Here is a 12,498-nt window from a genome sequence, read left to right as displayed (position 1 = left end):
CCACCATGTGACACCGCGAATAAAGGTCGAGAGGTTACGGTCGAAACAAACAATAACTCGTCACATCTGACTTCCTATACTTCCTGACGAGACCACTTTTTGATCTCTTCGGTTCACGAAAGCGCACCAAACTTGCTAAACTTGCTAAAGTTTGAGAATATTTGTTGGGTGTGCATGCATAAGAAGGTGGAATAGCCGTTTATTTTGGGTTTTCTCATAAAACTGAGGAAGAGGATGATGATGAAGAGGTTCACATAGAGAACTGAGAACGACCTTTCTTCTGGTAGAGCCATTTACACTTCTGCATTTGAGGAGGAAGTGGGAGCACTGACTTCCTGTTGCCAACACAAGTGGGCGTGGTCAACAGGGGCCTTGTGGGCGGGGCCTGCTCCACCTCCGGTCCTTACCCAGAATCCCCGGTGTAAATTAAAGTCGCAGAAAGGCAGGAAGTGTGACCCAGGCTTGATAACGGCGGGGGCGGCTTTTTCTGAAAATGCAGAGCGCAGAGCAGACAAGGAGGTGTCTGTTCTGTTTCCTGTTGGTTGTTTTGTCAGATGTGAGCGGCTGAATGTGTCTTTATGTGTCAAAATGAACTGTTTGTGCTCGGAGGTCGCCGCGTCGGCTCAGAGACAGACAAAGAAACCACTGCCCGGGTTCAAAGCCCCCTTTTTTTTTTATTCTCATCAACGTAACAGTTGAGTTTAAAATCTTTGTTTACTTGCAGAAAAGGCCTTCAAGCCTCAAAATGGCTGACCTGATCGCCTCCAGATATTGTTATCCGGGCTATTCGCGCTGAGCTTGAAAGGCCGCTGCTGACTCCACATCAGTCTTGGTTTGATAAAAACCCGATGTGGAATTTTGGCCGTCTTTCCTTCCTTTTTTTCCTTCTTCCCCGCGATGCCAAATAAGGCCAGTTTGCCACATCTGCTGAAATTCGAGGCCTGCGCTGTAGCTGGCGTCTCGCGCCGACTGAAAGAATGAAGGGAGAGAAAAAAAAGTGTGATGTTTTCGCGTTTGCTCTGCTGACTTGATCGCCTTCTCGTACTATGAAATGACATCATCTGGTTTCTTTCACCTCCACCCCTCGTCTTTTTACTCCCTCTTCTATCTGTCCCCTCTTTTTTTTTCTGCCCTTTCTCTTTCTTTCACATGTTCGCTGTTATGTAACTCTGTCGAGGCAGCCAGGGAGAGATTGTGAACCTTTGCACCGCGTGGAGAAAACATTTCCCCTTTTCCACCCCTGGCCACAGCTGTTGCATTTCACAGAGTGTCGGTATCGGACACAATTAACCCCAAAGTCTCCGCTCTGCTTTTAGTGTGTTTAGATAAGGAAAGAAAATCGCCTAAAATGGGCATTTACCACTCGTCATCAGCTGATGTAATTGCTGGCTTTTAAAGGGGTTACATGCTAGATTTGTGTTTGCTTTGACGCTTAAAGGAAACATGAGTAGTGAACTGATACTCGCAAGGAGGTTTGTTTTCTGTAAAATGAGCCGCGTTTTGTTGCTTTTATAGATTTTTGCAAAGCTGCGGCAAGACGATCAATATCTTCTGCGCATCTGAGAAATGCAACATCGCTTTTACAATTACAAAATTAAGCCAGTTATTTCAGCCGTGCTAGCAATGGTTTCCGCTTGATTGAAGTAAAACAATCCTTGACGCTAGACGAGATGACTACATGGCATCTTCCTTCGAAGTGTTACTTCCCCAAAACTGTAAACTAGCACGATGTTTGTTTTTTTTTCACTGTAAAGTTCTCCTTTTTGAATGAGACAAGTGCTACATGTTGGCTCGTAGTGAGGAAGTGAGATGCAGTGCTGTGGTTTACCTCAGATCGAGCATGTAGCAAAGCACTCCAGTTCAAAGCTGAGGCGAATGAAAAGAGCATGACCTATGCTCCGTCTTCAGATGTCCCCCACTCGGAGGGAGCATGTGTGTTTCATCTTACCAGCATCGTCGTAGGAGTCGCTTTCATCCTCTAAATAGAGTTTTGGCCGCAGATTCAGCAACCGCCACCGTTTGTTCCTTTTGAATTTCTCACCACATTCTCCACATGTCTAGTTCAGAGGTTAACTATCAGCAGAGCTAACAGGGCTGGAAGAGACACCTCATTCCTGACAGCATGTTATCAAATGCATGCTGGTTGGCTGTTTGTCCATACCACGCGTGTTTGGAGAGGCTGGCCTGACTTCTGTACAACCAAGTCTTTAATTTGATGAAATGATGCCCTTTTTCTGTTATCTCTTCACAGAAGCAAAGCCTCCTCAGTTGAAATCTGAGATCATAATTGCACAATTTTCTTGAGATAAAGTTGCAAAAATTCTATTTGTTTGGACTCAAACCCACATAATGCTACAGCTACATGCTAGCGAGCTGAGCAACTAGCAGTTAGCAGCAGCATCAGGTCATATTAATTGTTGCTATAGTGTTAAAACCTCTATCCATCTTTCTTTCTTTCTTCTTCTATTCTTCTTCTATTATTATAAGGAAAATAAAAGTTGCACATCACCTTTAGAAAAATAGCAGTCTTGAGTTGTTGCCGTTGATGTTGTGCATGGCTGTGGATGTGTGCTGCTGAACTGAGGGCATGCTGCAAGAAAGTGGTCGTGATCAACGTATTGGGCACCCCTGATATAGAGCAACTCCAGATGTCGTGCATTGTGTGAATTTTGAAAGCGTTGTGTTGTTGTGTGAAATTGGACCACACGTCCTATTTAGCCACCGCTAGCTGCCACATTACCGTACAGAATCATTGCAGAGATCAAAATTAAAGCGGTTAATGTACTGATAGTGAATATACCATCCTGTGCCATTTGTCAACGTAAAGTTAGTCGGTATAGTAAAAGTAAATATGGATAAAACATGATTTCAAACAAAAGACTTTTGCTAAACAGCGGCCACTGTGGCCACAGCTGGTAATACACTTTGAATCTGATAATCATAATTTACCTGCGACAAAAAGGAGTCACAATATTCAGACATACTTGTAAATAAAATCTATTTAAAGTTCAGATGACGTAAACGGCAGGTCTCATATTACCTTGTTAGACTGTAGATGCAATAAGCCCTGAGTGTAAGAGGAGCAAAGGTACAGTTATTGCTTATGAATTTTTTACTACTACCAGGAGGAAGATAATTTCTTTCAGAAGTTGCATTCTGTTGTTTTAATCCTTGGTTTGCTTACACTGCAGATTTTAACGATAATGGAAGTGAATTCAAAAATAGATTCTGTTTTTGTTTTTGTTCTCTAGCAAAGAACCGTAGGTGTGATTGCACCCTTTCCGACACCTAAACTGATCACAGCTTTTTCTCATCTTGTGGCTCAAACAAACTGCTTGTATATTTATGTGAGTGAGTGCATTCCTTCATCGATTACACGAAGACACGAAAGAGGTGGTGACTCCTGCATACCGTTAAAATGTGTGTGGCTTTCGCAGCGTTTTCTACCTTCAGCTCTTTTTCTACAACACGTCACCCTGCAGCTCTGCACTGCTGATTCTCCTAATCGTGCCTCCATCAGACGGCTGAAGTGGCGGACAGGCGCCGAGAGGAGAAATGGAGGATGTAGGAGGGGAGGGGAGGAATGTGTTTATCTAAATCGGCAAAGGGGGAGACGAGAGAAGCGGGGATGTGGAGGAGGAGGAGGAGGAGAAGGTGAGGAGCAGGAAATGGAGGAGAAAGAAAAGACGGAAGGCAGAAGAGAAGAAAAAGGAAAGGTAGAAGAGAGTTTAGGGGTTAAAGAGTGTCCTGTGCACGCACACCGCAGGCCCATGAATCTTAACTGTGGGATATCTGGAATTCTGGCTCAATCACCAAACGGAAATTACAAGAAAGGAATGGGAGTCGGGGGGTTGCAAGCTAAAAATGTAAAAAGGACAGTACAATCTGCCTCGGTCTTTTCCAACTTGAAAACAAACATAAAGTTTTGAACTGTGCACAGGTGTATCCTCTTCCTACTCCTAGTCCTTGCACCAAGACTTAAAAAGAGACAAATGACTATCTCATGGGAATTCTGCTTTGGAGAAATTTATATCCTGAAAAATCTCCTGCTTCATGTCAGAGAGAACATATAACAGGTCACGCTGGACAAAAGCCTTCTGTTACAGTGGTCATTCACACACAGGGCACCGCCCTTCCAGACAAAAGCACTCTCAGTTCTTATCACCCACTTAGTCAATCACACCTGTTCAAACCTCGCCATTGCAGGTAGATATTTACCTGAGTGTGTGCACACGGCCGCAGAGCTTAGTGCAAAGGAGGAGGAAGGTTATCTGTTGGATTCCATGAGCTTCTTTTATGGATCGATGTGCTCTGATTGTGCTCTGCCACACCTTTTCTGTCATACAAAGACTACAGACTATAGACTGTAGGAAAAAATGGATGACACGTCTACACTTCTTCCCTCTGGTTCCAAACTGACGCTAGTATTCTGAGTATCGGGGCAGCGCCATTGTGAATCTGGAGCCAGAGTCTTAGCAGTACTGTCCAAGAGTCCTACACAGTCCGACAGGATTCCGTCTTGGAGCGGTTGTCGACGGCAACTGTCAATTATCATGATGTCACATCCTGTTTTATAGCGTCCAATAACTCAAATGACACTTGAACATACATCAGCATTAAATCAACTACATAAAATGACAGAAACCATCCGCTAACGTGGAGGGGGTAGTGCTTATGACCTATACCGCAGCCAGCCACCAGGGGGAGCTCCACATGTTTTGGCTCCACTTTTGAGGAGCTGTCATGGCGTCCATTTTTTTTTTTACACTCTTCAAAGTGAGGTGACGTCACAGTCGGTCTTCGTTGCCAGTAGTTCTTTAATGTCGTTTTGGTGTTTAATCTGAACCTTTACTTATTCGGGAATGATCAGTATTCTATGCTAGCTAATATTAGCAAACATTATATGGGTATTTAGCCCCTCTCCTGTGACTAGCACTGTGCATGAAACGTGCTTTAATGTTGTGTTTTGGCTGTTGCTCACATGACTTGGTTACTTAAGCTATGTCACAATTAGATGTTTTGAAAGAGTGCAGATTCCTCCTGTTTAATTTTGAACTAGTCGCTCGGACGTAGACTCACATTTGTCGCTGCTCCAAGCCGAGCGCAGCACAGCTGAACCCAACTAAAGAACAGGCCCTCACACCTGTGCACACAATTTGAGCCCTCCACTGTGATCGCATTACAAATGTAGGTCTGGTAGATTCTGCACAACTGTGAGCAACATGGGAGGAAGTGGTTATTTGTAACTCGGGGCCCGCCGGTGGTGGATTTCCCATAAGGCCGAGCATGTGTCCAGTTGGTGTGTGTGGGAGAGTGCGGAGGGGGCTTCATGGGAAAACAAATGTGATGAATCAATGTGGATAATTGTTGGTGCACTGGAGGGAACATAAGGTCGTAACCACAGGGGATTGGTATGTCACGTCTTTTAGAGTAAAGTCATGTGTGAGCAGAGTATTAAAATCAATACTCATGCTTTGTGTTCATGTTTCAGGTCACTGCTTTTAAAACAATGGCTTAAGAGAGCTGTTTATTTCAGAGTAAACAACTCAATCAAATGATTTCAGTTGGAGTGCAACTTTGCTTTGAAATGCTCCCAAGTGAAATGTTGCGCCATATCACAGAAGGTGTTGCGAAATTCGGCTTCTGCCGATATAAATTGCGTTGAGAGAAGAGTGAATGCATCTCATGTTTGTGCTTTTGACTCATTCCTCCACTGCAGACCGAAAACACAAACAAACGGCTATCTGCTGTACTTCCTTATTGTTCCCGGATTCAACAGAAGTTTTATCAGAGGGGGGAAAACTATTATGACCAGTCAGAGCAGACATAACATTTGCTGCTGCTTGCGGCTTCGTGTGTTGGGGGAGCCTCATTTCCTGCACGAGGCGTCGCGGGACGGCAGATTGTGACACTTTGCCGAGGTTGTATTAGAAAGTCGAGAAGCAGCTTGCAAAGTGTCAGTCAAAACACGGCGCAACCCGTGCGCTAGGAGCAGAGAGAGAGAGAGAGAGAGGAGACAAAAAATAAATAAATAAAAATCTTCCAGTCATCTGTGATCACCCTCAAGGTCACGATGAGTGGGTGGGGTGGGCACAACGGGCAGGAAACAGTCAGGCAACCCCCACTCCACACACACACACACACACACACACACATAAATGTCCTGTCACATCAAACTCAGATACAAAATTGAGGTTGCTCTCGCAGCATAAAAACCACAGCCTCTTTCACATGTGCGTCTCTGCAGCGGCATTGTGAACCTATGATGCATCAACAGAGACGACGTCAACAAATAAAATCCTCCTCCTGGGCACATATTTATCAGTACGAATTCAAGAATTCATTATATGACGTTTGAGCATTAATTCGCCCTTAGTTTAATGGGAAACATGAATATTTGTGTTCTTGCTGAGGGTTGGATGATAAGATTGATACCAATGCCATGTCTGTGGGATGATTTTGCAGCAGCAGAGATCATTAGCTTAGCTGGAAACGACTAACTACGGGTTACAAAATCCTACCAACCTCTCTAAATGTAATTACCACATGTTGTTTGAAAAACTGTGTTATAGCTAAAGACGGACAAAGCGTAAAGAACCATGACGCTACCTGTGTACAGTCCCTAAGTGTGCTGATCAGTGAGACAAAACACATCAGAGGTGGACATCACCTAAAAAACTCATGCTTTATTTGGCAAATGCTCCCAATATGTCTTTGTTGTACACGTTATACGTAAACAACCTACATATATGGGTTGTTGGGGAGTTTTCAGGTTGTGATGGTGGTGGGGGGGCCAGCAGGGACTTACCGTGTTGTCATGAATGTCTGCCCGTGAAGAATATGATCACTTTAACAAGAAGGCCTCCCTCCTCCTCCTCCTCCTCCTCCTCCTCAGGATTTCTCAAGCTCGGGGCGGGGTGGTGTGTTTATGTGTGTGTGTGCGTGTGTGCTCATGCGTGCGCACCATCAAGAGGCGGAGACAACAAAAGCAGGATGTGATACAGCAGGACTCCACTTCCTCATGCGGCCCCGTCGAGATCCAGCGCAGTGCAGAGGGCGCCACCTCTCGTCCACCGTCCGCCACGTCTGCGGCGTGCTGGTAAAATTCCATTCCCACAGATAAGTAGCCTACAAGTGCAAACAGGCCGCAGTGAAATGGCTTGATAAGATCTGAGGACCCTCGTGTTTTCGGGAATTCCAGTCATGTGTGGTTGGAGGAACTAAACGCAAAGGTCCTGGTGTGTTTAACAGCTGAGAGTTGAGCTTTTTTTGTGTGTGTGTCTTAGGTATGTTCACTGAACCCCACCCATCTCAATCCGCACACAGGGGCTGCGCACAGTTTGAGGTTGGGGACCCTCCTGCGCCTGAAAGGTCGAAGGTTCAGTCCTGAAAATCCTCCTAACAACCAAAAGATCACACAGCACAATTGTGAATCTCAGAAAACTCCTTAAGCCAGCACACTCATGTCCAGAAAAGTTAAACATTAACGCTGCTAAAAGCCCCCTGGAAGCTTTAACTTCCATTTGAGGTCTTAAAAGCGGCTGTTTGAAGACTTGAGAGCCAGAATCCATTATGCGGAGAGATGTCGTATCACGTTCCCCCCCCAGGGACTCCTCTGCTATTGGTCAAGCTGCATGAATCTTGAAGGCGAATTTTTAATATAAGTCTAAGAAGGTGATGTCATGCTGCCAGTTACGTAATGGCACCCTGCTCATCTGTTTTTTATGTCATGGAGGTATTTGTGTATGAATAATGACATATAGGCCTATAATTTGACTGTACTGCACGTGATTCAGTGAATTAATTTTAATGTAAAACTCACTTTCCGGTATATTTCATGTCTAATGTATGTACGCTGAACTGAACTCCATCTCATCCTCTACATACATGTTTTAAGATTAAATTATCGATAGATAGATAGATAGATAGATAGATAGATAGATACTTTATTAATCCTGAGGGAAATTCAATAAGGGACTGTCCAAAAATGAGTATAAATAGAGGATGATTCAGAAAATATGGAAGTAATTTTTCTTTTTTCTGAGCTCTTTCTCGGACTTCAGACTTAAATTTAGGCCTAACTTTAGCTTTGCGTTGCAAGATATTCATAAGTGAAACTGTAAACTTTAAGGCCCGATAGTTTGAGGAGAGTTGAGCTAGTGCACAGCTAAAGTGCAGGGAGCCAGCTCACTGGAAGTGTTGCACCATTATTATTATTATCTCTCATCTGCTAGAGAATAAACCGCTTCACAAAAGAGGAATGGTTTACAGATGGCTGCGGGACAAGTGTCTTATTGACCCATCAAATGAAGTAGCTTAAAAAGTCGGTTAGCAAGCAAGCTAGCCGGTTTTTCAATACAAAAACAAATATTTGATGACATTACGTTAAATTCTGGGAATCAAATGACAGGCAGTAGGAAACTGCACAGTAGAGTGAATATGGAAGAGCTTTTTAGCTGTTTAGCATCAGTTCCTGGTTACCTAGCTTAAAAGTAGCTCGCTAGCTAACTACAGTGGTTAGGCTCTACCTGTAAGTAAACACCTGTAGCTGTATTCAGCAATACATTGTTTTAAGATAAGTAATTTGTGATGAAATGAGCTGTGTTAATAGTGGTATGTTATATGAAGTTGTCAGTACGTGTGTACTGAAGTTTTAAATAGTTCAGCGAGAAAGTCTTGTACATTTGTAATAATACACATTTAAAGGCTTCAGACTCACTCCTCGCCTCAGTAACTTTCACAAATTGCATACAGTTTTTGGAAATTCCAGTTAAGTTTGCATTTCAATGATGTTCAAACAAATGTGTATGTAAACTTGGAGTGACACAAAGCTTCTATTTTTTCATTCACTCATGTCAAGTGTGGGATTACATGAAACTGTCGTGCTGGCTCAGAGGGCATAATAACAACCATCTGCAAACTAGTCTGTCCAGACTGTTTCAGGAAATACACCATATCAACCGTGAATTATCCAAAGCGCTCATTCATATTCTTCTCTCATAACATGTAATTTCACCACAGCTGAAAGACTCGCCTCATCTTGTTCGCTATACCTTTGACTTTTGCATTCTTCTCTGAAGGGGGTTTGTATACGAGGACTGCATGTTTCTGCATGCAGAATCCAAACATCTGACTCCAAAACGCCTGCAAACCATCAACCATATATAAATATACTGCTATTATTAATTTGTCCACTGTTTTAGTAAATCTTTATTAAAGTTTATTAAATGTAAACATTCTCTTAATTTACTTGTTCTTCTTTGCTCTAAAACAAATTTAATATCTGGAGTTGTTGTTACTTAAAGGTTACCATGCTATTATCTTACTGGTCCAGCCCATCTGAGATCAAACTGGGCTGTTTGTGGTCCCCAAACTAAAATGAGTTTGACACCCCTGCAATAAGCACATATCCTGCAGCACATTTAAATCAAATGACAAAATGCTTTTATGGATAAAAACACACCACACATTCCTTCATGTCTGTTTAAATAGTTTGCATTAAACTCCACTTATGTCGACATCAAAATACATTTTAAGAAACTAACTCCAAACTGATCCTACATCTTCATGGTCACACTCTGATTCTGTGAGGCTACAGCTCCATCTAGTGGCGAACGAGGGTCACTTTCGCTCCCTGAGAGACATCCAACATGGCGGCTTCCTTGTAGACGTTTTTTGGAGTCACTGTCAGCAGGAAGAAGCTGAAAACCATGAAGGAGATCAGGTAAACCTATAAACAAACATACAAATAAACATTTAAATGTGTTAAATTGTGCAGACACAACAGAATTTTGCAGCTAACTGTTCCCTCTTCTTTTTTTGCAGCCGCCATGGATGCAAAGGAAATAGTCCACTGTGCTCTTCAGATAGAGAAATTCATTGCAGACAGAAGTTATGGAAACATCCTGACACTGCTTGGTGACCTTCATAAGGCTCGCATCACAGCGGAGCAGCTGGAAATGACTGACATTGTTAAAGTGCTTTACCGGCTTCTGAAAAGCTGCTCAGACGGTGGCGTGAAGAAGGAAGTCAAGAGCTTGTTGTCTAAGTTGAAGAGAGAGTATGGCAAGGATACTCGAGGACTGAAGTGCACTGACAAGGAGGCAGAGCTGGTTTCTGTCCCAGAAATTGGGGATGGAGTTTCCAAGCAGGGGGATTTCCACTTGGACATTAAGGAGGAGAGTGCTGCAGAACAAGTAGCATCCTCCATAAAGTCTGAACCTTCCCTCCAGACTTCCTCTACAGAGAGCATCCCTGCATCTTCTGATTCTGTAAGAACCAAATGTGTCCAGCTCCTTCTCGCTGCCCTCTGTGCCGAACCCCCTGATCAAGACAAGGCCGCAGATCTAGCTGGAGACATCGAGCGGCACATCCACGAGCTGCACACACCCAACCAGCTCAAATACAAAGCCTGCGTCAGGAGCAAGGTGGCCAACCTGAGGAACCCCAAAAACTGTCACCTGCGACAGGGCCTCCTGAGCGGCTCGCTGCCTCCCCAGGCCTTCGCTCGGATGTCTGCAGAGGAGATGGCCGGCGCAGAGCTCCGACAGCTGAGGAGGGAGTACTCGACCCAGGGTGTGAGCGAGAGGCAGCTTCCACAAGGGATAGAGGGGACGCCCACACGGAAGATTCGCTGCCACAAATGCGGGGGTTCAGACTGCAGAGTGACGCAAGTCTCCAGGGGTGTGCTGTTCTTGCCTGCGTGGGTGAAGGGCGGCGGCGATGGCGAGGATGCAATGACCTTTGTGACCTGCAGCGGGTGTGGGCAGCAGTGGTACCACAGCGGCTGGGTCTGCCTCTAAATCATCATCAGCCTTGAAGGCACAAGAAAGATCAGCTTTTGTGACTTTTGACTGAACAGTGCCTCCAAATCCAACTGTTATGTGGGGCTTTCTATATTGATTCATCTGTTTTATTTTTAGTTTAGTCGATAAAATGTCAAAAACGCTGTAAAACACCCATCCATATTTCCTGGATGCTAAGGAAAAATATTCAGATTGCTTGTTTTGTTCATCCAAAACGCAAAGAAATTCAGTTTATTTTCACAGACAGCTAAAAAAAAAGTACATATTTAATTCTAAGAGCTGGAACAGTTGCGGTTTCTTTTGCATTTTGGCTTCATCCCCAGATGAAGGACTTAATTTAGTTAGTTTATGTACTACTGTAGCCACAAAATGAACAAGAGTTTGTCCTGCTAATAGTTAAACGATTCAAATGTAACAAAAGACAGAGTTGTCTTGAGTGATGGGGCGCATACTTGTGGATTAAAGAAGATTTTTAAAATTCCCGTTGGCTGTGAGACGAATGTCTTACTGACCCATCAGATTAAATAGCTTAAGAACACACGGTTAGCAAGCAGTTAGCAACCTAGCCAGTTAGTCACTTTTCAATACAATACAATACAAATATTTAATGAAAGAAATATTGGGAATAAAATGACAGGAAGCAGAAAGCTGTATAGTAGAGTAAAAACATAGGAGCTAGCTGATTAGCATGTCCCTGGTTGCCTAGCATAAAAATAGCTCGCTAGCTAACGACAGTGGTTAGGCTATTAAGAGCAGTGACCTGTTTTAGAGCCAAATGCTACACTATACACTCACAATTTCTGCTCTCCATACATTTGTCAAGAACTTATCTTACTTCTTCAGTAAACACTTGTAGCTATATCAATGAATACATTGTTTTAAGATAAGTAATTTGTGATGAAATGAGCTGTGTTAATAGTGGTTTACAAGAAGCTGTCAGTGTGTGTGTGTAATGAAGTTTTCAATAGATTCAACAGTTAAATACATTTAACAGTGACACAAATGAAACAAAAGACAGAGCTGTCTTGAAGGATGGGCCTCATACTTGTGGATTAAAGAAGATTTTTTTAAATTCTCATAGCTCCGTAACTGCAGATGAGTCACTGCTCACTGCAGCCGCAGACTGAAAGCGCAACATTTCAAGAAGTAGCTCTCGTCATCCTCTTCCCCACTCTTATCATTTCCTGCCTCTCCTAATGGCCCTGTATTTCGACTCATTTAATGGTGTTTACCAGCTTCTCTATCTCTTTCTCTTCCATTTCCTGGTCAGGAATAGTGTAAAGTCACTGGGGCCTTGACTTTAAGCGTGAATGGTTTTTATTCTGTTTGATTTATTCTGATCTGGGTATGAATGTTGAGTCAAAAAAAAAAAAAAAAGGACTCTTACAATATCCCATTCATGTGCAGCATACTGAATGCCATGGATGAGACATGTGACCTGAGAAAACGTCGATCATGTGAGCCGGTAATCTGCCTTCCAGAGCGGCCTCGGGGGCGGATATCCCATGGTTCTCCAGCCGACGTGGCACAACGGCTCACTCGCACATCGCCGTGACATCACATGAAGGGGTCTTCACTGTGAATGCCAGCGATTTTTAGCATCTCGGCCTTTCTCCTCTGTGTCTGGAAAAGTCCGAAAGATAAAACCCCCTGCAATGAAAATCATGCAGATATGTAGCTGCTTGGAGTATCT

The 12,498-nt window shown here is 43.5% G+C and overlaps 1 protein-coding gene across 1 annotated transcript; it reads left to right on the top strand.

Moving 5' to 3' along the window:
* The first annotated feature begins 8,950 nt into the window (after positions 1-8,950).
* Positions 8,951-11,353, top strand: tceanc (transcription elongation factor A N-terminal and central domain containing). Its single transcript, XM_084574832.1, has one exon. The coding sequence runs from the start codon at positions 9,831-9,833 to the stop codon at positions 10,800-10,802; it is 972 nt and encodes a 323-aa protein (XP_084430958.1). The 5' UTR covers positions 8,951-9,830; the 3' UTR covers positions 10,803-11,353.
* Positions 11,354-12,498: the final 1,145 nt, after the last annotated feature.

Source organism: Chelon labrosus, assembly GCF_963514085.1.
Source record: "Chelon labrosus genome assembly, chromosome: 24".
NCBI classification, from domain to species: domain Eukaryota; kingdom Metazoa; phylum Chordata; class Actinopteri; order Mugiliformes; family Mugilidae; genus Chelon; species Chelon labrosus.
Note: the sequence above shows the minus strand (reverse complement) of the source record. Positions and strands in the feature narration are given on the sequence as shown.